Raw genomic sequence first — 27,223 nt, 5'->3', positions numbered from 1 at the left:
CGTGTTTATGGTTAGCTCAAACTTTATTTTTGATAGAGTTGAATTGCTTGACATGAATCAGGTTGAATGGGGACAAAAAGTTGGGCACTCATTAGTTGAATGTTGAGCTGTTCAGACCATAATAACATTCGAGCCTGTGTATTCGATGCTGCGTTGCTACAATGATTTTGACAGCTTTATTAAACTCTACTTCAGAATGTTTCGAACAGTAACGGCCATTCTTGTTGCACATCACATGGCTGTTAAGGGAATTGGTTGAAATCTGTTATCGCAAACTCTCTTCAACAGCTAATTACTTTGTAAATGTAGTGACCATAACTGCAAACAATAGCAGCAAACTCCACTCACCTAGGCATGGTTGCTTTAAATGTTCAGCTTTGTTCATCCCTACTAATTATACTTGTATGAAGTAATTCCGGCGAGACTCTAATTTATGGACGACCTTTGAACGAATCTTGAACGACCATGAGAAATATTAGCCAATCAGCAAACAGTCAGTATAGAGTGAAAATATCTTATACAAAACTAAGGAAATAATGTGGATACACCTCTCATGCGTGGTTCAAGACTTGTCAGGGTTAGAAAGAGGTCCAGAGGTTTTGAAATTGTAATGCATGCAGTAGAGGAAATCATCCATACGGCTACAGAATAGTAGGCGTCTGGAGCCATGATAAAGCCTCAAAAGCTTTTTTAGCCTCAACCACATAGCTTCAGTATTGCTTATGTGCACTCCGATTGTTGAGTACACAAAATGCTACTTGTGGATAACGACACAATGCACTGACCAAGCCTACGTAAGAGTCTGTACGCTCTCCAAACAACCGTATGTATTGTAGTACCTGGCTGCAGCCAGTGTTACTGGTGCTTTTATCACCCATTTCGTAATAATTGTCAAAATTTGCCTTAGAAATTATATATGGGGTTTTATTCACGAACTGATATCAGCTATAATGCCAGAAACTTATTTAGCCAAATTTATGAAAGGCTTTCGCGTTAAAATCAGAGATCTATTATCTTATACGTGATTGATTTGTCCACAGATTATGGTCTCGCCGTTTTATTAGTTAGAGCCACTCAGTTATCACGTTTTGTACAAACTTCCCTGTGAACCAATCGTACGTTAGCACTAAGCACTGAAGTTGGTGCAGTAACCTTGAAATCTCTAAAACACCTCTGATTGGCTCGTCCACAAATTAGAGTCTCGCCGCAATTCCCTTCATTTGGCCACTCATTTATTGAGAAGAAGTAGCCTACATCGAGTCACAAAACATCAGAATTACACCTTCCTAATTGTAACGACATCCTTGCGCAAGCATATTTTTCATTTATTCGAATTAATAGCGAATAACTATAGCCAATTTTCTCTCGTAAATAATAAACACCAAGGTCAGTTAGAAAAGAGAGACAAGACGAATAAGAAATTTATTGAGGTTGAATGAAAAGGTGGACAGATAAGTGACACTTAGAATAAAGGACATTTCTGTATAGACATAAAGAGTATCAATTAGAAGGGGAAACTGGAAAGAGTATGTTAAATATAGTGATTATGAATAATCGTTAGAGAGATTCTGGAGGCTGTGTTGGCAGTACCAGATTTACATACGTTCTCACTTATTGAATATACTGGTCAGGACCACTATTGTTCTCTGTCCGCTCTTTCTTTAAACTGTCTTTGCAGCGCATTTTATAAATTAATTTGAATATTTTTGATGCCCTTATTCATCGCACTATACATGTCACACATATTATTATTCGCTCGCTCAGTAGTTCAATAAGATTCCTGAACCAAAGTCTTTCATCACACTTCCTGCTGTCAAAGTTTCTTCACTCACTGTCTGCTAATCGAGTATTCTAAGGAAAACTAAGCGATCTCCATCAAATCAATTTTTATGTGTCATCAACATTCATTTCAGTCGTCGGTTCGTCGGAGGTTGGAAATAGTCTTGTGCACTGAGGTTTGCGCAGACAGGAATACAGATAAATCCGATTCGTAAAGAAACAAGAATACGAAACTTTCATTAGAATAAAACATGGTCACCACTCTGTGACGAACTACAGCACCCCACTCAGTGTTAACCGATATGAGGATTTGTAGTTTACAGCCCAAACATCTGATTTCGAGCCAGTGTGTTTTCAATAGCCTGAGAATTCGGTAGACTTTTGAATATTGATTTTAGGTATGTCAGACTGTAATCATAAAATAGGCTCAAGGAACAAGTGAAGCTTGAGATTGTCTAGAAGATTTATCAAAAAGTCTTCAGATGATAGAAAAGTTGAGGCTACCTAAAGGCAGTTGTGATCCCACTAATTTGTAGATAAGTGAATGAAGTAGGTTTTCTGGGGATATAGCTCATATCTATGACTCTGGAATCAATTTTATTTAAGGTTTTATAATTATTGACATGATTAGTACTGATAAACTTTAAGATGGTTCTACATTCGCTACTCGTAATCCAAGCGGTGTCTGTATTTTGCGTGTTGAAATGCGTTGACCGAGAAGAGGAAGTTTATTCTGTAACTTCAGGTCACTATTATTCCGTGTCAACTCTTAAATGATGCCTTACACCATATGAGATTGTCTAATTCGAACGAACACTGCAGTTACTGTAAAGCTACAGTGAATTTTCTCATTTTATAGTAACGTTTCTTCAGGTGTCACCATTAATTATGATATTCAAGTCGTGTAGATAATTCGTTAGACGTATTAGTTTTGTAAAACTTTCCAGAGGTGCGACTAATTTTTGGGCACAACTTACACCCACAAGACGATTGCTCTGAAACCGGGTGTCCCAATCTGATTATCAAGTCTGCATGGTTGCGACCACTGTATTGTAAGGCAATTCTGTCAGATAGTTTGATACGACGCGAATCAACGTTCATTCTATGGCAAAATATCGATCAGGCTTTGTGGATATATCATCACGCTTGGCAAAATAGACTGGAAACTTACGTTTCAGATTAGAGTATCAAGCTTCCTTGATACCAATCGGTATACGTGTAAAGCACCGATTATTTTCTACAATCTAGGCCGAGTTACAAGTTAATAAATACAGAATGTACACATGGTGAGTAATTTTAAAGTTCACCACCAGTTAAAACAATCTTCGGTAGATGTCCAAAGTATGACTTTTGTCCCGCAGCTAGCAATCTGAAAATCATTACCCATTAAATCAGCTTCATAGCACGCTTTAGAATAGTGAAGTCGATAGAAAAGTATCTTCTGCGTCAACTGCGGAGTACGTGTACCAGAAAAACTGAGGTTCATTGTGCAACACTGAGGTATTATCTTTTTACAGCACTTAACAAACGCAGCTATCAACACTTTAATCAAAGCATTGGATTGTTATATGAAGCTGTTAAAGCCAACTCTACTTTGGGCCTTTCTAAAGACTAAACTTTGAATGAAACTGTTGACGGCATATGGCTCATGTAGACATTAAAATCATGGAAGGAATCATAATCAATCTACATAACACAAAGTTAAAAATAGTTCATCACCCAGCATTTACTGAACAGTGAATAACCAAGTAATGATCGATGGAATCGCTTAATTATGTAGTGGTAGGGTTTTCTGACAGAAAATCTCAACTTAATGACTGTCGGTGATTCCTAGTGATATTATTCGGTCATAAATCTTCAACAAAATAGACATTCACATCGGACTCATTGGTGATTCCAATTATCACGAAATCACGTACATACAGGACTACTAATTTACAAATAAAATGTAGAACGCTTGTGAAACAAATCATTATTTATTGAGTGAAAACAATGACGCAAATATAGGGAACCATGTTTGGTGTTTTATCAACAGTATTCCACCAGTTAATACGTTAATCAGCTAAGAATGGTACATGAATCCATAAAGAAATTGTCTAAATTACTGAAATGAATAAATAAATCTAAAGTTTTCTAATGAAATACAGAATAGAAACAACTTGGTCAGAATAAGAAGAACAAAATATAAGACGTTTCTGAGAATCATGAACAACTTTACTACTTCTTATACAACCATCTCCAAATAAGACAACCGATGCAGACAGTAAAAAAGGAGACCGTCAAGGGTATCAAAATATGTAAACATTGAAACGATTGGTCCCGGTTATTCTCTTTGGTTATTTGGGTAGTCATAATCTGGGGAAAAACAAAACGGTAGCATTTATTACTAAATACTAAAATTTACCGAGTATTGATAAGTGTCTCCGGTAGTTTCCTTCAATTTTTCACTGACCTGAATTTCGGTGATCCCCAAAGTTGTTTCAATGTGTTTGATTGGTGTTGCTGTGCTCAAATCATTAACATCCGTGCTATTCTGAATAAAGGAAACAGTAGCACCCATCACTAAATATCAGATATTAATTAATTAACACTGTAATCTTTATACAGTATTGTCAGTAACGATGATAGTGAAGAATTCATCAAATAGTCATACAATTTTCACTTGTTCAATCATATTTGACGTCAACTAACGATTTGACAAATGATACAATAAGTACACACTATCCTACACCTAAGTGATGATTCTATTTTTTGATGAAAGTTGTGTTCCGATTGTCGCATCTAGTCACAATCCAAGTTTAAATCGTGAATTTATAATTGACGGCATTATCGAAACAATCCATCCGGGTTACATAAATACGTACATGCAGAAAATCAGAAATCCTTGCTCTCGACTTCAGCAATGGGAGTAAACAAACTCTCATTAGTTATTAAAACATATTACATAATTTCTTCACTCAAGCAGATTTCATTGGTATTTTGTAACAATCCACATAGGTAGACGGTTTCATTTTGGATTTCTGAAATAACCACACATTTAATGAGATAAAAAGTTATTATTACGTTTTCAAGCATTAGTGTTAAGCAACGCTTCAAGCCATTGTTTACTGTTTCCACGGTAAGAAAGATTTATACTCATATCTAATTAGATCTCATCAACGCATACAAAGCATTAACTTAGTCACTCAGAGAAGAATACAATTCAGTTCTTATTCGTAGCACTAAAATATGTTTGCGAGTAAATCTGCTTACTCAAATTGTGGAATGTGATGGTATCGAAAACGACCTGTGAAATTTAACAAGTACTTACCTCAACACGGCAATCATTTACTTTAAGCTGATGAGTATTCTGATCATTACTTTCAATGCATGTGTTAGCTTTTTCACACCAAATGCATGTCACATTCGATGTTGATGCGCTTTGACATGCTTTAGTCGAGTTGTATTTTGCACAAGTTGCTGTGAAAAGAGTGAGATGTTTTCGTTTCAAGTCATTAAACAAAAGAAAAGAGGATTATAAAACATGTAACTGCAACTCATTGATATGATGGTGATTACGGAAATAAGTGACGTTTTCATTCACTGGGAAATGGTTATCACGATACATGATGCAATATTCAGTCCACTTTTAATTTCACTCAAGTATGAAGGATGAAATTCGACGGGCGAATTTGATGAATTTCATTCAGTGTTTACTGACCATTCTTATGGGAGATTTAAACTCCTAGGTTGGAAGGGACAACACCGGATATGAGACGACATGGAATAGGAGGAAGGAACGAAAATGGTGGAATATTTGCAAACCTATGTCCCTTCAGTAAACTGGTCACAGGTGCCACTATATTCCCACATAAATGCATTCACAAAACCACATGGACTTCACCGGATCGCACTACACAGAACCAAATCGACCATATGTGCACCAGCAAAACGTTCCGGAGGACGATGGGGGATGTGAGAACCGAGGGATGAGCTGATATAGCATCAGGTCGTTACTTGCTGGTCGTCAAGACGAAGTTGAAACTCAAGAAGCACTGGACAACGGGGCGGACAACATCACGAAATTTTAATGCGGCTTTTCTTTGGGATACTGGCAAACTCAACAAATTCAAGATAACCCTCATCAATAAGTTCCAGGCCTTACATGATCTACTCAATGGAGAGGAAACTAATATGGCGAGGAACCGAAAAGGGATAAAAGAGGCAATCACTTCAACATGTCATGAGGTTCTGGGCCACAAGAAGCACCATCACAGGGAATGGACCACTGTTGACACACCGGATTAGATTCAAGAAAGGAGGAACAGCAAGGCAGCAATCAATACCTATCGAACAAGAGCAGAAAAAGCCAAGGCACAAGCTGAATACACAGAAGTAAGCAAACAAGTGAAGAGGAGCATGAAGACTGACAAACGTAAATATGTGGAAGTTCTAGCAATGACGTCGGAAAAGGCTGCAAGAGAAGGAAACATGAGACAGCTGTATGACACAACAATGAAATTTGCTAGAAATTATCATAAACCAGAACGACCAGTGAAAAGCAAAGACGGCGAGGTAATCACCAACATTGAAGAACAACGAAACAGGTGGGTAGAACACTTCAAAGAACTCTTGAATCGACCAGCTCCACTGAACCCACCCAACATCAAAGCAGCACCCACGGACGTCCCAATCGATGTTGACCCACCAACAACTGAAGAAATCAGCATGGCCATCAGACGAATCAAGAGTGGCAAAGCAGCAGGACTAGACAACATTTCAGCAGAGGCACTGAAAGCAGACGTAGCGGCAACTGCAAGGATACTCCACATTTTCTTCAGTGAGATTTGAGATGAAGAACAAGTATCAACAGACTGGAAGGAAGGACTTCTGATCAAAATAGCAAAGAAAGTCGATCTCAGCAAGTGTGATAACTACAGGAGTGTCACTCTTCTCTCATTACCGGGAAACGTCTTCAACAGAGTATTACTGAAAAGAATGAAGGACTCTGAAGACGCCCAACTTCAAGACCAACGGGTTAGATTCCGTAGGTATCGACCGCGTACAGACCAAATCGCAACACTACGGATCATTGTGGAACAATCAATTGAATGTAACTCATCACTCTACATCAACTTCATTGACTACGAAAAAGCACTTGATAGCGTGGATAGGACAACGCCATGGAAGCTTCTTCAACACTACGACATGCCTCAGAAGATAGTCAATATCATATAGAATTCCTATGATGGATTAAACTGTAAAATCATGAATGAAGGACAATTGACAGACTAGTTCGAAGTAAAAACCGGTTTCAGGCAAGGTTGCTTACTCTCACTCTTCCTCTTTCTCCTGGTGATCGACTGGATCAAGCAGATGTCAACATCTGAGCGGAATCATGGGATACAGTGGACAAATTGGATGCAGCTGGACAATCTAGACTTCACAGATGCTCTGGCTCTTCTATGGCACACGCAACTACAAATGCTGGAGAAGACGGCCAGTTTAGCACCAGCCTCAGCAGCAGTAAGTCGCAATATGCGCAAAGAGAAAAGCAAGATTCTCCGAAACAGCACAGCATGCACCAAACCAATCACAATTGACGGACAAGATTTGTAGGATGTAAAACCCTTTACATATTCGGGTGGCATCATTAGTGAACACGGTGAATCTGATGCAGATGTGAAGGCGCGGATCGGCAAATCAAGAGCAATATCTTTACAATTGAAGAACATCTGAAACTCAAAACATTTATCAACCAACACCGAGGTCCGAATTTTCAATTCAAATGTCAAGACAGTTCTACTGTATAGGGTGGAGACCTGGAGAACTACGAAGCCATCATCCAGAATATTTAGGTGTTTATTAACAACTGTCTACACAAAATACTTCGGATCCATAGCCAAACACTATAAGCAACAACTTGCTGTGGGATAGAACAAACCAAATTCCAGTGGATGAGGAAATGAAGAAGAAGCGTTGGAAGTGGATAGGACATACAATGAGGAAAGCACCCAACTGCGTCACAAGGCAAGCTCTCACATGGAATCCTGAAGTACAAAGGAGGCAAGGAAGACCAGAGGACATATGACGCCGAGAAATGGAAGCAGATGTGAGAAAAATGAACAAAAATTGGATGGAACTGGAAAGGAAGGCCCAGGATAAAGTGGTTTGGAGAATGCTGGTCGGCGGTCTAAGCTCAATTACTTACTTAGTAACAGGAGTAACTAAGTAAGTAAGTAATAACCGTTTACATTCAGACATGTACACACGATGCTGTCGGTAGGCTCAGCAAAGCTTACGAATTGAATTTTACATGATTGTGCTTTTTTTCGTGATATCAGTATTGCGGTTGAAATCAATACAAGAAAGTCAGTTTTTCCTAAGCCAATAATTCATTTTCAATTATGTTAATTCAGTCGAACAACAAAGGAAGTGTGACATTGTTTTTTCAATCACCAATGACACTTGTGTTGAAAAGATTTCAGTCGACCTAGTATGATCGACGATATCGTAGTATATGTCCGTGTTCTGGTCTGTGTGTTGTCAGTTAGTGCACCAGACAAGTTGGATCAATGAAATTTCATCAATGATAAAAGTGGTATTTCAGTCGATGAATATTGAAGGAGATCTGATATTTAGATCATGAAATGATTCTCACAGTTTTCAAATTAGTTTTCAATAGTTCACCACATAGTGAACTGAAAAATATTTGTAGTTATTCAGTGTACATATTCATGAGAAAGAACACATTTTCGCACTGTGAACTTAATGCTGGAACCCACTATGATAGATTGTAATTTTGAGACGTGACTTGGTTAAACGCTCAATTTATCGAACATGTGTGACAAAGAAGAGATTTCGGAAATTAGGCAATCGTTCTCAAGGAACTTATGATCACACGAAGTGTTCCAGCAATTTCAATGTCTCAGGAAAATTCAATATCACATGAATCGAAATAAAATCGGACGCTTCTACGTCGATGCACATTCAACTAACTGACGCTTATTCTTTTTTGAAAGTAATATCATATCACTATTCGTTTTGTGATCAAATGTGTGAGTAAAGGGAAGATTCTACAGTTAGTTCAAAATGGATCCTTAATCATTTTTCTATTCAACAATAAGTAGACATATTCATTAATGATGAATGAAACATCACTTGAGATGAATGCCGCGAAATTATATAATAGCTGAATAAAGTTACAAATAGAATTTTCAATTTGTTGAAACAAAAGTGACGCATTCAAGTGTAAAAGTAGTTAATGGTGATTAAATAAGGTTTAACATACTCCCGATGGCTTCAAACTCCAATAAAGTGCCACTTCTGATCCATTTCGGATCAACAAATATTTCATGTCTCGTTTCATCTTGTGTGATAAATTGAAAAGAAAAAGACACCAAAAATGTTGATTACTATTTTAAGTAGGACAAGTGGTATGCATCATATAAGGAGTGATCAAAATAAGAAACTGAAACATTTCTCATAATGAATACAGTGATGACCACACAACATCCCCATAAATTGTGGTTTATACTGCTCTGTATTCCGCAAGTGATTAATTTTCAACCGGTGAAATAAAGACGTATTCAGTCCAACATGTGCAAACATTACGACTAGTTCGTCAAGCAATTTTTCATATTTCGAAGTACAAACAGGTAACACAAAGATGTTCAAACCGAAAAGGAATGATGACTAGCAGTGAAATAGTCGACTAGCATTACTTCCTATTTATGACATGGCAGCTTGATATACATGCATCTTACAGTTGATGACCACAATGAGATTGGATTCCGAAACCATTGCATTCAAACGCTGTCCCGTTAAATATTTATTCCAGATACCCATCGGCTTCTGTAATGAGGTGAAGATCTGATTCACTTCCGTATTGTTTGCTGGATTGTCCCGTTGATGATTGGGACTGCAATCGACCCCACTCCTGTTCACTATCCTTCTTTGGTAACAATGCTTGTGACCTAAGGCAACATCGAAACAATCCTCACAGGATGCACATACATCAATAAGACAGATCAATCGCAGTCCAAAACACCGATGGGAGGATCTAAACATACAATAGAAAAGTGGAAATTATCTTCACTGTTCAATGATCTACTAATACGCTTCAATTGATCAGTATATACAGCTTGACCAAACATTTAGTGCATTTTCTGACGTTCAATCAAAAACACTTTATACAACCTAATCACTTACACTCATCGTTTGTCTCCAAACTCAGATTCATCTTTCAAGAACAAACGACTATCTCATCGAACCATGACGATTGAGCATTTTATAAATGAAATGTCAGTTCCAAGTATCACACGTTCATTTTTGTTTCACACAAAGCACACTTCCTCATACAATAAGTGATGTTGTGATTGAGGACTGCAAGTGTGATTGTAGTACTGTGAGTGAGTAAGTGAATAAATCAGTGGATATATTTTCTGAATAATACCGTCATTCACATATCCCTGCCTTGATCAGTCAATCCGTAACCATAAGCGGGAGATGACTCTGAATTACCGTTCACACTTTTGCGATGTAGATAGTCATACAACTTGGTTATTTTACTCGAGACATCTGGTTAAGTGAGTTTCATCATACTTATGATTGATGATATATATCACCGTACATCAAAATGTTAACAACATTCGTTTAAATGTTTCCTACTTGTTTCACACTGAAATGAACCGAGGAATTCCGGTTGCAGCACACTTTTTGTAATTTGCGTAGGAATCTGAAAAAAAGCGTATTTAAGCTTATGGTGAAGATCTGTTAACCAATTAATTACCGAACTTATGTGTTATCAATCGGATTATCTTATTTAAAGACACGCAACCACACTGATAATCTCAGTTGTCATAAAGATGTGTTCCATTCAATCTACAGAGTTATTTTGAATTACTTCAGTTGTCAACTTCTGTCTTGTGGCTTTGTTCATTATTATATTTTTGGCACAATATGCGATTCTCAGCACAAAGTATTTAAACAAGTTTCCTTCCCTTATTTCTTCATGTATTCTGACTATAGCATATTCAGCGATCACCAGTTGAATGTTATCAGTTCAGGAATGCACATCAGAACAATGATAATTTTTTCAATGCATACTGACATCCATCACAATATCTTTGATTGCACTTTTTGTACGTTGTAAGACGTAAAATCGTGAGTCTTTCATAAGCGCACTTAAATGGGTTATGCGATTGATAGACGGAAAGATGTGATGAAATAAACAAGAGAGAGGCAACCTGTTGAGACATGTTGATGTGAGGAACAGTTAGTTCAGATATTCGAACGGGTGGCCAAATCACATGGAATAAGGTGACACTCTGTGAAATGAACAACTACGCCATTTGGATTGAAATTTGATTGTGAATAACTGCAAGGATGCTGTGCTTGGAATGTCCGACAGTGAATGTTCTGAATAACTAATCTTCAGAAGATGAAATATAGCCTGGCAGAATGCGACTCTTTCTATAAAGTGCTCTAACATATACTGTTTGTTACCATTTGGCATGAAGACATAGTTGTTTCTTCTGATAGCATCTGCTTGCTAATTGTTTACTGTTTTCAACAATTGCTTGAATAATGTGTGCCATTGCAAGGTTACCAATAGTGTCAAATTGTCTGCTTGCACATAACAAAATTTTAATCACTTTCTATCGTGTCCAATTTAAACTGATACATGTGACAGTATTGATTATTATGAAATAGTAGAATAATCAGAACTACTTGAAACAAAATTATATATCCATTCAATTGTGCAACTTACGTCCTCATAATAGATAGATATCTTCCTACTCGGATGTATCAGACCAGTTATCGTGCCTGTAACCTCAACAATAAATGACTATTGATAATTGGAATTCGAGAGACATTTATTGAGCAACTTATTACCAAGTGTAACACAGTGCATGCCTACTCACAAAATGATAAGATTTCACTGGGTGTTTACCGCGTTATCCAAAAGTCTTTCTTCATTTTAAGCCCTGATAATTGCATTCGAGTGAACGTCATGTGAGTAAAACAAGCATGCATCCTTCAAAACGAATTTCAAATGCATTGTTTCTGAAGCTGTATTACTTACCTACTTACGCCTGTTACTCCTCGTAAAGGAACATGGGCTGCTCACGAGCAATCGCCACCCAACCCTGTCCTGGGTTGTATTATTATTATTAATAATGAAACAAAAAGTCGAAAGGATTTCCATCAAGGTCTGGTAGTCGGAGAGGTATTTACACGTACGCAATGTTTTCTATAAAGACACATGGAATATTCGACTACAAGTAAATACGGCATGAGCTGTGAAGTGTTTGTTTGCAAATGGAACTTGAACATTTAGTGGGTTGCTCAACATATGGTTATTTCAATTGACCAGCTCATTCTGACCATAGTGTCTATTTATTGTAGATGAGAAACGAATAGCTTAGGATATATCGTCTTAACGATTTCTTATTTCGAATTTGTAATATTCGGGAATGACTATGTGATGAATGGATGTGTAGGTGAATGTGTTGTGCACAGAAATGGCTTTGTCTCGAACACTTAACACAATCCATCTATTTTGAAACACACATTTTTCATCGAGTTTCATTGAAGCCTGTGAACGAAACTGAATCTCTGCATTCGTTATTCCACAAGTGGATTGAGTTCGTGACTTAATTCATCTATGATGATCAATTTATTACTCGTCAAACCTGATCTCTTCCAGTTTCCGTCAACTGTTCTTCAAGTCTTAATCAACGTAGTCAAATGGTGATTGGATTTCACATGAAATTCTTACCCTTATTTCCCAGGATAGTAACAAATTATAGCTTTGTCAGTTTCTGAGAAGAATCGAATCACACAAACTGTGAGTAACCATAGTAAGTGAAAATGTAGGTGTTTAGATTTCGCATGTGATCAAACAATCATTCAATGCTGACTTACGTGTAACATTATCTACTTTATAGAACCATCGGGCAGCGAATAATTCATCTGAAATGAAGAAATTCAAAATAGATGTTTTAATACCTGTCTTGTGAATATCTATCTTTTTCAATAATTGTACGTTTTAATATGGACTGCCTTTACACACAAGTGATCATCTTCCGAGATTAAAATGGACCGGTTTGGATGAATGCTCAATCATCTCTTATTAGGAGGTTTAAAGGAATATTATCATTTCATTGATATGATGAGTGTTTCAATCCAATCAACTGATAAGAATAATTCTCTCCCGTAATTGTTGTTCTAGGAGCTTTCGAGTGAGCAAAAGACGTTTATTATCTATTCGACAATACGCATACAAAATCATTTCAGAGATTTTGTAATTCATCAATTGTTATAACTGACCAAAATGAATAAATGTAACTTTGATGTCCTAGGTGTTGTAAACACAATTTCTATACAAAAATCACAAAAACAAAGCAATCACTGTGTTTTGGTCAGCTCATGTGTGATAACCAAATTAAATACTGAATCATTTATGCGAAATCAATGTAAGAAAAAGAAACAAAACAAACGATAACTGAATGATATATGAACTCACCCCTTTCCAAAACTTCAAATTCACGATCAAAGTTGTCTGATGTAAAAATTGAAAATTGTCCGAGGTAGATACCACTTCTCATAAGTATGTAACCTGTATGTGTTTAATGAAAACATACAACTTCATTGACAATTTCACATTGAATGAATAAAAGAGATTGAAATAAACTAGAGGTTTAAATGAATTGCATGAAATGTATTTGGTTTGCTGTGATCGCTATTGACACCATTGAGCAAGAAAAGATATTCAATGAAATGTTGGATGTCGAAAAAGCATAGAACTGAGTTTTTGAAAAAATTCAATCAACTGTGATTCATAAAATGAACTGTGATCAAGAAAACTCAGTAACGTGTATAGCTCAAAGACAATTATTCACTTACCATCCGAAAAAACATCAAAAACATGAACGTCACTATCGTAATATTTGAATGAGAATTTCGGTGTAACTATCTAAAAGGAGGCAAACATATGCATAATTACCTTCACTAAAAAATGTAGTCAACTCACTTCATTCAAAGAGAATTTTTTGAGACTGCAATTCACAAGTGGATTAGGCTGATCAAGTCTAACTCGCATTGAGTAATTATAATGATGAGACTGAATATGAGACATAGAATCTAACTGATTACTTACATTTAGATATGAACCATTTTCATAAACTACTTTTTTATAGTCCTTTAATTGAGGTTGTTGACAGATGTCTTGACAGTCGAAGAATTCGTAAAACAAGACAGCGATAAAACAAAGTGTTATCGATAGACCAGAAGAGAAATTGTATCTAAAATTGTCCAAATGAAGAAAACAACGTTATCTCAATTAATCAAATGTCAATTCGTATGCTACCCCCTTTTACTATGACTAACACTCACCTCATCTTCTCGTTCAATGTAGTAAGTCAACTTCTAATAGAAATTGTCAGGTTCATATATACTTTTAAAGTGATTTATTGTTTCTTCATGATTCGATGATTCAAAGTGACCATTGAGAAGATCATATTTGATAAAATCATATGTTCATTGTTAACCAATCATGGTGTTAGATGAACTCATTGTTATTCAATATTCTTCTAGCTATTGAGAACATGGGCTGATATTTATCCACCGTTGGTTGACATTCCTGACACTTATTGATGCAACGTCTCTCGGGTCTGATTAACAGCATTCTAAACTGGGTGATTGACTAACTAGTATTCCAAACTGTGTGCTCATGTGTTTGCGAATAAACAGATTGTTGCCTATGCTAATCTGTTTATCGGTTGTCAACGTTTCATTGTTTGATGTGCTTGTTTAGAATGAAAGTAGCACAAACTACTTTGATTGTAAAAGTTTACACTTTTACACTCGAATTCTATTTCAAAAAAAGATTCGGTAAAACGATATCATCATCGGTTAATATGAAATTGTAACTTCTGGACGAATCCGCAACTATTCCATTTATACACCACATTATGCCACTGACTGTTAGTAGATGTTCTGACAAAATTGATTAGAAGTATGTCTTATTGATCACGTAGAGGTGTAATAGAATGTATTCAGTTACGTAGATTAAACTCGCCACTGATTGTAATAAAAGAAAGACGATGCATTTCATTGAAAGTAAACTGTAAGAAATTGAGAATAATTTTTTGAATGAGACACAGATTTGTAGTTACAATAGTGATTGTTATATCTGAAAACTAATGAAGTTGATAATACAAAAAGTGACGAATGATTTCAATCTTGATATTTCATTGGATTGTTCCCACATTCCATTTGTGCATATAATAGTGTAAATCAGTTATTGTGCTCAGGAAGAGTATAATTTGACTAAAGATGTATGGTGGCTAGCAGTGGAATCCAGTTTGACGCGCTTTTCGTCCTATTTAAGACTCGTCAGCCGAAATGCACGCCCCGGATTACATTGCTAGCCACCATCCATCTTTGCTCAAAAAGCTTGTGACTTAAGGCTATTCTGAAGAGCGCTAAAGACAGTTAACAAAGTGTGCAATGAATCTATTGAGATCATTATTTATATGGTTGTCGGCAGATATTCGAAGTCTTGCGAAAGCCCAAAAAATGTGATTTTTATGGATATTAACTATCCGTTTCATTCATATCTTCCTCTTTGCAGATCTTCTGGTAGAACGAGACGTTTACACATTAGAATCCATGTACGCGTTTACGTATGAGAAAAAATTTATTTTAAGTAATGGTAATAAAAATAGTGTAAATTATCTGATAGCGTGATTTGCAAATATCTGTATGTTGACCTCAGTTGTTTACAGAAATATCAGTAATTATACTTTCTTGTCGTTGATCACCATATTCTATCTAATCAATGAAACTATATAGTATTATCTATAGTGTAGTGAACCATATATTGATCTCAGTTAGAATAAACAATGTTGCATTCTAATGATGTGCTTATTTGGCTGACAATCCCTTATGCATACAGAATACCGATGAATCAGACTTTCATTTTTACAAAAGATTGCTGCATTTCTAAAACCAAACTGAAGTAAAAGCAAATATTTTACCTGGAAGTTCATAGAAGGTGTTGCTTCGGCCAATAACAAACATTTTAATTTCTCTTTTTTTATGTATGCTGAGTGATTTTTGTAGCGATAAAATTGTTAGGTTCATTAAGCTTGAATGCAATCACTGATTCGGCTCATTCGGAACGGAACAAAGGATCAAGGATTCAGCGACTCGATAGGCTATTCTGGTTCGTTGTTCCCTAGTCAGATAACTCAATCAAGAAGTCTTGGCAAGACGTAGAAGTTTATTCTGCAAGCAACCAGCAGATACCAGGTCAGGTCAATCAGACACACAAATCAGGCGTATTTATACAAATATTTATATCGATATTGTCATGGAACATTTTTTAACATTAATCAATAAGTTCGTCAATAGACTGCTATTTAATCAATAAGTTCATCAATTGACTGCCATTAAAATATTTAAACATTTAATCGATAAGTTAATTGATAAAATAACATTACAATATATGAGTTTTTGGGATCTATCGTCCTCAACACTCCTCCCCTTTTTAATAGCGTGCTTTCCTGGGGTCGAACTGCATCTTGGTTGTAGCTCGCCGCTGTCGGAGAGGCCATCGTCTGGAACATGTCTCAGCTTGTTGTTGAGGTTTTTCTTGCGGTGGGGTTGCCGGTTAGTTGAATGTGTCTAGCAGGATGTCAAGCGTAATATTTACTTCGGTTGATGGGCGGTCTAGGGCTAACCCTTTGCGTAACTAATTCAGATGGCGTCGCCACCTGTCGCTGCCTACCTCAACTTCGTACATGGCTCGGCCGACTCTTCTGACAACTCTCGCTTCCGTCCATGGACCATGGAATGGTCTGTAGTCACAGACAAAGGCAGGACATCTCACTTCGTACGTGGATTGTTTTCGAACTTGGTCGATACTGGTGTCGGTGCATAGACTGGATGCATCGGGCTGTGGATCATCTTCAGTCTTCTTCCCATGAGCATCTCTGCTGAGGACTTTCGCTTTGGCAACGTCTCATTTGGTGTTATTCGGTACACGTATAAGAACGTTTTCAACACGTCCGCTTGCGTCCCCTTCCGTTCTGTCCCACCCAAAGCTCTTTTAAACATATACACAAGCCGTTCTGCTTGCCCATTCAACTGCGGGTGGTATGGTGTTGATATGTATATTGAGTACGTTTAGTAGTGGTTAAATTAAAATCACTCTTTTTCTCTAATTTGTCACATTTGACATAAAACCACATTTGTATTCATTATCTATTGTTTCTCTGTATCAATGGAGATAAAACTGATGTAATTGTTTAGATATATACATACACTACCACGATTTTCGAAATATAACCACTGTATCCGCCATCTAATGTTCTGCTTTATTAGTAACTGTTTTCCATTGAAGATTCAAATAGTCTTATGACATCCATTCAGACCTACTCAAACTACTTTGTTGTTTTGGCCCGAATCATTATTAAATAATACCGTGGTGGACCAAAAATATATATTAACCCGAAAATAGCGATAAAGCTATTACGTCCAAATTTCAATGTTATAGTATACAAATTATAAGTTATAAACACAAATAATAGTCAAGGGACGTTCGTTAAATCGGTAGGTTGTGCGTGCTGCAGTTGTGTTTGGTACCACAATTTACAATTATAGATAATTAATAGTTCCGGTGAGGTTGTTATGGTTCCAGTGATATTGTCAATCGTAGAATATGGTTAAATAAGGCTGCAGTTCATAAATGCAGATGATAGATGTTTGAAGGTTCAGTCATCTTAGCCACAAGTAATAGAGAACGGGAGACGTGTATATAGTAGTGTATTTACTAACAGTTAACAGCGTGTTACACAAAGGAAGAAACGTGTGTGTTCAAGGACATACACTTAAACAACATGGACGATCGTCATATGGTAAGTGTACAGACTGTAGGAATTAACAAAATAAGTGCAAATAATATCAAAAACTCTTTACAAAATAAGTTTATCACGCCTATCTGTACATTTCATCAGTTTTGTTCTTTCTAATTACGCTGTTGATGCCACTACGTGCAGAAGAATCTTTGTTAATCAATTGAACTCATTTGCGGTTGTTATCTCAGAGAGCAGAATAAAAGAAACATTCATTTAATAACAACTGTTATAACTCTTTTGTCTAATATACCAATTATTTTGTAACTGCAATGTGTTATCTTTTGCTTTACTCATAGACAGACAACCAGGTTTGTGTTGTTAACCCTTTTTCGGTATATTATCAGTAAATTGACGCATTGTTATATCTTCAGTGGCTCTTTTGATAGGATCCGCCATACTCTTTACCATTTCATTCCAAATGATTTAAGTGGTTTTCCTACCACATAGTCATCATACGTTTCAAGTATATTGGTTTGTGTGACTGTGATATAACATCTTGATGACGGTCCTTATACCATTTAGTATTAAATAAACTAAGAGGATATTTAAAGAAGCCAGTCAACGTACAGGATGCAGTATTCCTTGTTCAAACAGTTTCATGTTTCATTCAGTGAATGTTGATTTACGCCTTCTTCATACGTCATTGTGTGTTGCATAACTGAAATATTATTCAGTAGACGTTTTGATTCAATACAATCTACACAGAGAATATCGAATAATTTTCTACTATTGCCTGGGTTATTACGTTCGCTGTTCGTGTTCGCGATGTATACATTGAACCAATTTATTTTGGACAATCACGTTCCCTACCAGTTTCCATCTTACTTATCATTACTGTTTTTAGTGTCACACACCATGCTCTGTAGGTTCCTATCACTTTAAAAACCAAATTTGTATTCACAGAAATGCCGTTGTTAACAAGCTCAAATATATATCTTTCGTCTCATAAACGAATTTCATCAAAATTATGGTATATCAGAAATGTATCTGTCTCCGGTCATCAAAGTTACTGAGTTCAACTGAAAATATGGTTTATTCGGTGAGCAATTGTTACTTCGAAATCTCACAACTTGTTCCGAAATGGTTAACACAAGCGATCTCAATTGATTGATTACCTTAGTGAGTACGTCGATTAGCAGACTGTTTCTCATTAATAGGTTTTACCATAACAGAGCCAACGAACGGAAATATCACTCGGGAGCTGAATACGTTCAACGCGCTGACACTGGCCATCGGTTTGTCAATATCTTACACTGTGACGATAATTTGCGAATATCGAATAGCCAAAATTCTACTACTAGCATGTGAGGCTGACGAGTTGAATTGTTTGGTTGTTACTTTGAAACGCCCGACTCCCCTCAGTCGGTACAGAATAGATGGAATACAGCCAGCCGTGGATAGTCTAGATAACTACAAGTAGTTCGATATATCATCACACAGTTTATCACATTTCACCGAAATATTCGTGTTCTTATCCATTCGCCTTCTTGGTCATATTCTGTTCTTCGAACAAATCACTCTACATTGCTGACATATACATATGGTGCACATTTGTATCTGTCGGTGAAATTCATGATGACGGTGATGGATTAATTACGGCAACGTTATTGAGACCGGGTTCATTAGGCACGGTCTCATTACGAAGCATATGTTGGGTCACTAGACAACGGAAATTTGATCTTGATATGTGATATTCTGCAGAAATATTCTCATTGAAACATTTGTATGGAGCGAGATAAACAAATGTTGGACAGTAAAACAAGTTCATTTTCACCATGTGGTTTCCGTCTAACTGCACAAATCTCAGAATAAGCAGCATCATACGTGTTGATGGGTTAAATAACAAGGATGTCTGTGATATCTGTGATTCCAGTGCCTCGAATACTAATAATCATTATATTGACGTCGCGATAAAGCCTGTGGTTGGACAGTTTGGTATACATTTAAGATTTGAAGCTTTCATGAAATGCACGGAAAGGTTTGAAACATACAATACTCAAGATACTCTCGATAGGTTGTTCAGACACTATCAGTAATGACCTACTATGAAAATCATTAAAGTGAAGCACAAATCAAGTCCGACAACTGGACATCTCAAAGGAGGAGGGAAGAAGGCACACAACTGAACACAATGTTCTGAAGACTCGAGTCAGACACCGTAAGGATGAATATCACTTGGCAAAAGCTGTTAAGGATTGAGCACAGACTCACACACACCCACACGAGATTCTTGCGTCATCTTTCTAATCGTTCATATCATTCAGCATACAAATGATAGCTTGGTCGAAAACGCTCTTCCATAACTATGGTCTACTTCGTTCACCTTCATGAACTAAAACATTTAAAATTTTAGGACATAAGATTTTTGCACTGTTTTGTTTGAGTGAGTAATTGATCGCATAAATTCTATGCTGCAAACAGCTGAACAGACGTCACGAAATTGAATTGGATGCATGCAATTCTGCTCGACTGGCTCTTCTTCTAACCGTTCAAACCCAAATGTTGATTGAAATTCTAGTTGGTTGACGTATTTTATACCAGTTTGTTTACATGTTGGAATTTAGTTTGGTTATCCAATTGCATAACGTTGCATGTGACAAAATGTTGAAAGGTGTTGTTTGGTCTTACGGAGTTATCGAAAAAGAAAGGTGTCGCTTCACGGATTTTACGGAAGCATGAAATATGAAACGAAAGTTATCCGGTGATCTTTCATTCATTGAGAACAAGTTGAAATGACGATAGTTGATTGGGAGGGGTTTATTGCCGGTTTGATAAATATGTGGGAATGAATAGTTGAATGAGACCATCACCTCACTCAGATTCACAATTTCCTTCCTCAACACAACAAATCGAAGTTGACTAAGCATGAAGTTCATCTGAAGCGATTGATAGTTTGATATTTGTGGAGGGTTCGATCACAAACTTCATCAAACACAACTCTGTAGAAACGAGGATTGTTTAAGATTTCCTCTTTTGACTGATCGTGTATAGAAACTCATGAAGAATCGTATTTCTTGATATGTTTTATCAATTTTGTCTCTGTGAACAATAAGTGAAGGTGTGAATGGAAGTCATCTTACTGGTCTAAGGTTGGTGTGTTGAAAACGTGAACGATCCAGCTCACATTATCGCTCGAAACATTCAAACCAACAGAATGCTGATTCTCGAGTTCCTTAGTATTCATACTTACAACGTGCTTATAACATTTTATGGAGTTGAATCAGTTCACGTAACTAGCAGTCAGAATTTGGCTATATTTCGATGATTTAGAAAATGTGATGGTCACTCATAGCTAAAATAAAACAAAACAAATGACACAAAAGATGCCACATTTTGTACATTTCTAAAGCATTATAATATTTCCGCTGCAGTGGTTGTTCCGAATTACTTTAACATTAAACTCATTCTTATCAATAGAATTCTTGAGCAACTTATATCAGAACGTTTGAATCATTATCAAATCTCATCGACTAACGCATCCTTAAATTTCACAAAAACAAAAGTAGTTGGCTGAGTGGAGCCGGACATTGAAACCGTTGTTCAAGCCACCAGGAGTTCGAGCGCGAGACAGAAGTTTCGTTGTCTGATCGCTACGTGTTTTTGAGGGTTTATGCCTCTAAAGGGTCGCTTACTAGGTCAAAACATCTGTTTAATGCTATCGGGTTTTCGAAAGTGGTCTAATGTTAATCAATTCAATCAATGTCAATCAGAATACGTAAATTGCTATCTCTTTTCTACAGTATCCTGTTGACTGCGAACTCTTGTGGGTTTATTTGCGCAATAATTGCAACATACACATGGTTCTTAGTCAGTTTGTTTGCATAAAAGTAAGTTCGCAGAAAAGTTTCGAAATTGATGGATTGAATCTGGTGCAACTGAAAATGACACTGACATAACTGTACACAAGGTTGGAGTGAAGTACTGTCTGTAGGCAAAAAATATTTTCATGATACACTGATCATAAGTCCAGTAGCTCAGCTAAACGTGATATTAGTTCATTGATTATTGTTAGTTTCTGTGAAAATTTCGTACGATAAATCTCAGTTGCAAGATGCGATTGGTGAAGTCCCAGTGAAAATTCGTGACCAGAGCAGTTCAAACACTTCGTGTGTGAAACGGTTATCCAGTGTAAGCAAAGGGAGAATGTCGTGCAAAACTGTTAATTAATCGATGCTCCACATCAAAACATAGTCTATTCACATGCATTCTCCTATTTTACTGCCAACTAATCGTTATAGTAGTGAATTGTCAATCAGAATATCTTGTTCAAAGACGTCTTATCGAAATTACATTAAGTATATTGATAATATACATAATCTTTAAAGAAATTGACTTATTTCTTTGAAAGCAATGATAAAAGCGTAAATTACCTGATAGTGTGATTTGCAAATATCTGTCTGTTAACCCCAGTTGTCTACAGAAATATCAATCATTAAAATTTCTCATCGTATGTCACCATATTCTATCTGAATAATCAAATTGTATAGTGTTATCTGTAGTGAAGTGAGCCATATATGGAACCCTACTAAACACAGTGGCAGGAGAGATTATCAATGAATCAGAAATGTGACACGTGATATTCCACTGCCTACATGTTTCTGAGAAACGTATATTGAATGTGAATTAGGTGAGATGTTTCTCAGCGTTTTCGAATATCCCCAATACATTTCATCTTTCAGAAATAAGACTTCTTCGATTCTACTTGCAGTCTGATGACCGGTTTCTGGCGACGTCTCAACTTTCTTGGCGTTCTGCGACTGAGTGTTCTCTGTCCAATGACTTAAGGCTCCCATCGATTTATTTCAAGATATGACTTGATGACCACCTTATCACTCACATCAAGACTTTCGATATTCTGGTTTTGCCTGCGTACATTTATTGATTTAGTAGCAACATGGATTCGAATACTGTTCGAGCGCAGCTTCCAAAAATAGCTTTAGTGGGAATATTTCTGTTGATTCAGAAGTAAACTAGTGCTTCAGAACCGGTTTGTGATAACGCATTGACTGGTAATAAAGTGCAAAGTAGTTGAGTCAGAGGAGCAAGCCTTATCAGCTATAGCTCGATGATGTCTCCGAAAAGATTTAGATCTTGGTTGGTCTCTACGAGCTCAAGTCACCAGTATCTCAGTCGAGGTGTGGGTGTCTCAAGCAAACGACAAGTTTACCAAGTAGAAATCGGTGCTATTCTACTTTACGTATTTGAAAATTGTGTCGTTAAAATTATGGGATATTGGTAGGTCACTAGAATCTGATGAGAAATGACATTGAATGATTGTTTACACATGTTACAATAATTTATATATCAATATTCAGGAGAGACACCGAGCACCAGGTAGAAGTGGAACCATTCTTAGTCCACTTCGATTAGTGGATAAGCTCAAGTGCAGCCTACATGGACGTGCATTGTTGTTGAAGTGAATTGGAAGAGAGCTGTTGTATCGAATCAAGGTGTTGGATCAGTCCATGAGTTTAATGACTGATTGGATAAGGCCAGCTAGTAGATGCATGCTACTCATGTAATGTTTGAGGGGTCATCGCGACTAATGATTGGAAATTTTGGGGATAATGAATTAAAATCGATCACAATGACACAGATACATTCACACAGAACTTGAGTTTTGTGATCGTCAAATGCTTTTTCCGCAAGTTCACTATTTTAACTTGGATAAAATTGTCTGTATTCAATCTTCCCTAACAATACGGATAGTGTTACTAACTCGGCCATAACGGCTTCTGTCTGAGCTGACTTGATGCAATAACCAGGACCGGTGAACGTCTGCTCGATTCCTTGTAGCTGATGACTGAATTGAAGAGGGACAACATCAAGTGAAAAAGGAATGGACTGTTAGTGAACCGATGAAGCTGTTATGTGTTGTCCAGTTATGTAGTTAAAAGTAACACCGAACACGCTTGCCGCCTTTCATCCCGAATCACAGCAATAATGCAGCGATATGCTGAGGAAAGTAATGAAACCAGGAAATAGTATCAGCTGTTGCTTTTGATAGAGTGGGTTACAAGTAGGTGTTCTGGTTGGTCATTCATAAGCAGCGTATAATCTCGCACACAAGTTCATCGTTTCAGGTTTGCTCACCAAAATAAAATGACATTATGAGGATGAACATCAGAGCATTAGTATCTGTGATGGTGAAAACATGTTGGCACAAAGTATATGACTCAAAGAGAATAACTTGTAAAAAGAAGATGCATAAAATAATTTCTAAACATCGGACCTGAAGGAAAATGAAACAGAACATGGGATCGTCACAAGTTGCGAATTCCTCAGATTGCGAATCTACAATCAAAGACATGATTCGCGATCAATCGTGGTTATGTTTGATTCCCGCCAGTGCATCTTGGCTCAGTGTCACTGTTTATGTCCTCTAGTCCTGCTATTTGGATCTCGTTTGGTATACAAGAGTTAAGGACGATTCACATATCCTAGAATATTCAAGCATACATCATAATTCACATTGAGTATATCTCACAGATAACATCATTAAGGAGACACTACAAAATTACGTTGTACCTTCGTTTGACAATAATTAGAAGTGTGATGTTTCGGCCAGATTGATTAGTAAAGCCTTTTCTGTGGGAGCCTCTCTGGGCCTTTCAGGAATGAATTTCACGTTATCAAGACTCACAAGCTGTGACGACTAGGAGTATTTAAATTATAGTATAAACTTAAAATCTTAGAAATAACGTAATTTGATCAAGAAGTACTGGATAAGTAAGAATGAATTTACTGTATTTGGAATTTGAAATCAAGCATTAAATAAGTACGAAGGAATCGTTAGTTCATTCAAACAACACATCTGCCACAGCTTGAATTGAAGTCTGAGTGTCTGTAATCGATTGAACTTCTGCTTCTTCTTAAGTTCATCCTGTGTCTGTCCGACAATGTATTGGATAAAGACTCTGTATTATCTAGAATGTACTAATCTATATTAGGATTAACAACTGGAATTGGAACAAATTAACCTGGTTCCTGGAATTGTATAAGATCACCATATCGGTTAAACACTGAAACTACTGATACCTAGAATTCGAACCATAGATTTTCCAACATTATCATCCCCCACGAAACAATGTTGCATCTTCATAAGCTCAACTTATGAAGGATGTGACTTCATTTCAAACATATTTCTCACGCTGACTTCATGATGAGGAGAAACAACAGTTGATATGAGATCATCTGAATTGAAATCTTAATCAAGCTCATTTATTACTCGTCCTTCGCATTGAAGAAGTTTCGCACAAGAAGCGGATGCAATATGAGAATACATACTACATGATATGACATCACGACTTCATTATTTTGAAAAATCTTCTTCAAAGTTGCAGGAAATTTCATCAGAAATATATGAATCATGAGGACAAACCATATCTGGTACAATACCATGAGAGATCTGATAAGAAGTTGGTTGATTAAAAAATTTTCTTCTCACAACGATTCTGAGTTTCATTTAACTCTGCACTGGTATGTGACTCTATACCGCTTTCCAAGTAGTGGATAAGCATAAATGACCATTAGAAACATCAAACTTGATAGGATAATATTTACAAGTCTAAGCGTTAGTTGCAGCGGAATGAACCTTAGTACAACAAAGTGACTGAATGTGTCAAATCGCACCACATTTCAAATTGCGAAGTACACATGAATTAAATCAGTGAAATCTGCCACAGGACAAACATTGATCAAACTTGTGCCCATCTTCGTGAACTACATCGCAACCCCTCAGTGAATTATCTGAATAACCTTGAGTATGCAATGGATTGGGATGATGTAGTAATGTAGTGGAATTTTTAATGTCCTGTTAAATCATTTTACGAGATTTTCCTCTTTCGCCGCATTCGAAATTTGCATACTTAACATCGTCTAACAGAAGTTCCTTGAGAATTGCATAAAGATGCGAAATAGGCTATTCTGATAGAGTCAGAGTTTTCAATAATCCGTAGGCATCTTTTCCAATGAACATGAGGAAATATGCCACAATATTAACATCCTCAACATCTTCCTAGTTTGTAGCTCAGATTTCGAACCTTTACAAGTAATCCTTTGAAGAATTCAAACTAAGGATCGGACTGAAAAATATCTGTCTAGGTATGTTAGAAACGCGCTGTTGCCAAAACGAAACTCAGGCAAGGTGATTGGGTAGCTGACGGTTCTAAATTTCTTTATAAATATAAATATACATCATTACCTAAACAGATTCGTTCAAAAGATAATATTTGGTTGCTTGATAACACAGAGTGTTTCTTATTCTGACAAAGTGCTTCAATTCTCAATCAAAAATTCACAATTCCAGTCAATACAAGCAACCCAATCAAACGAGGAATAAATCAATATGGCTGCTGCCAAAACTAAGTATTAGCCAAAACAACATAAGTGCAGTTCAGGAAGAAACACGGAAACTTAGTGAAGGTGTAAGAAAACTAAAAACTATAATCAAATACAAATATTAACAAATCAAATGGAATCAAAAATACTAACAAAATGTACAACCAAATGAATCAATAGGAACAAATTGAAAACGTACACATGGAGGGATTTTTACCCACAAAACAGTCAAAATGATCGTACAATCACGAATTATTTCCTGATAGCTCGTTAGATTTCTTAAATTTTTATTCTGCAACACGTGCTAATGGATATGATCGTTGAGATAATGTAGGCTATTGACAGTATAACGTATACTCCGTTAGATCCATATTCAAGAAACAGATAAGTACAAACAGTTAATGATCGTTCTACCAATCAATCGTTTAACATTCTAAAAAGTAAACCGTACTGTACACTAGAGGAATGAGCATGAGTTACAACAGTACGCCTAATCGACTTGCCTACATTGATATAAACGGGAACTAATTCGAACCTTCAAGGAGACATACCTTACGTATATCATTTCTGACTAATCCGTCATTCGTACGGACAGTTATCGTTCTAACCTTTTCGTCGTTATCGATTTCACAACCTTCAACTACTCCTAAGAGCCACCTTCCATGGGTCGGAATGTCCGAAGCCACTATTACTACATCTCCATTTCTGAAAATTGCGGTGTTTAACTAACCATTTTTGAAGTGTTTGCAAGGACGGTAAACATACTCTTAACCACCTTTTCCAAAACACATTAGCTACAGCTTTTAACCTGTTTCCAACGTTTGTCATGTTTGTCTCTGATGCTAACTTCTTCGACTGTTCTGTATGATTCCCCTCCCAAAATCACTGCAAACTATTTGGCGATAGAGCTAGTTCATCGTTAGCATCTTGGACAACCGGAGGTAATTGTCAACCGCCTAATATCCTTTCAATTTCAACCAACTAAGTGCCTGAGGTTTCATCAGTTAGAGTCTGTTCTCTTGTGATCGACAATAACAGTCACCGTATAGACCTAATCATCCTTTCCCATACTCCACCCCTGTGGCTGGATGGGATTTTCACCCACAAAACAGTCAAAATGATCGTTTAATCACGAATTACTTCCTGATAGCTCGTTAGATTACTTAAATCCTTGTTTTGCGACACGTCATGTCTGGATA

The 27,223-nt window shown here is 36.7% G+C and overlaps 1 protein-coding gene across 3 annotated transcripts; it reads right to left on the bottom strand.

Moving 5' to 3' along the window:
- Positions 1–3,734: 3,734 nt before the first annotated feature.
- MS3_00004839 (uncharacterized protein) lies at positions 3,735–16,073 on the bottom strand. 3 transcript variants are annotated; one of them, XM_051212808.1, is made up of 13 exons: positions 15,804–16,073; positions 14,158–14,888; positions 13,922–14,066; positions 13,796–13,885; positions 13,669–13,738; positions 13,289–13,381; positions 12,688–12,735; positions 11,531–11,586; positions 10,429–10,495; positions 9,050–9,127; positions 5,090–5,238; positions 4,184–4,312; positions 3,735–4,134 (listed from the first exon to the last, which is right to left on the bottom strand). In XM_051212808.1, exons 2-13 carry the CDS (start codon positions 14,160–14,162, stop codon positions 3,997–3,999), a joined length of 1,068 nt encoding a protein of 355 aa, XP_051068727.1. In that variant the 5' UTR covers positions 14,163–14,888; positions 15,804–16,073; the 3' UTR covers positions 3,735–3,996. The 3 variants fall into 3 exon arrangements, with proteins under 3 accessions (XP_051068727.1, XP_051068726.1, XP_051068725.1); XM_051212807.1 differs by having other exon boundaries at positions 9,970–11,586; XM_051212806.1 differs by lacking the exons at positions 10,429–10,495; positions 11,531–11,586 and having other exon boundaries at positions 4,184–5,238.
- Positions 16,074–27,223: the final 11,150 nt, after the last annotated feature.

Source organism: Schistosoma haematobium, chromosome 3 (assembly GCF_000699445.3).
Source record: "Schistosoma haematobium chromosome 3, whole genome shotgun sequence".
NCBI classification, from domain to species: Eukaryota; Metazoa; Platyhelminthes; class Trematoda; order Strigeidida; family Schistosomatidae; genus Schistosoma; species Schistosoma haematobium.
The sequence above is the reverse complement of the archived record's forward strand: the minus strand, read 5'-3'. Positions and strand labels throughout refer to the sequence as shown.

Coding starts and splice junctions, on each gene's coding strand:
- MS3_00004839 (XM_051212808.1), bottom strand. Junction 13,382..13,668: donor TTTTGATGTTTTTTCGGATG/GTAAGTGAATAA, acceptor AAACACATACAG/GTTACATACTTATGAGAAGT. Junction 10,496..11,530: donor TATCTATCTATTATGAGGAC/GTAAGTTGCACA, acceptor GCTTTTTTTCAG/ATTCCTACGCAAATTACAAA.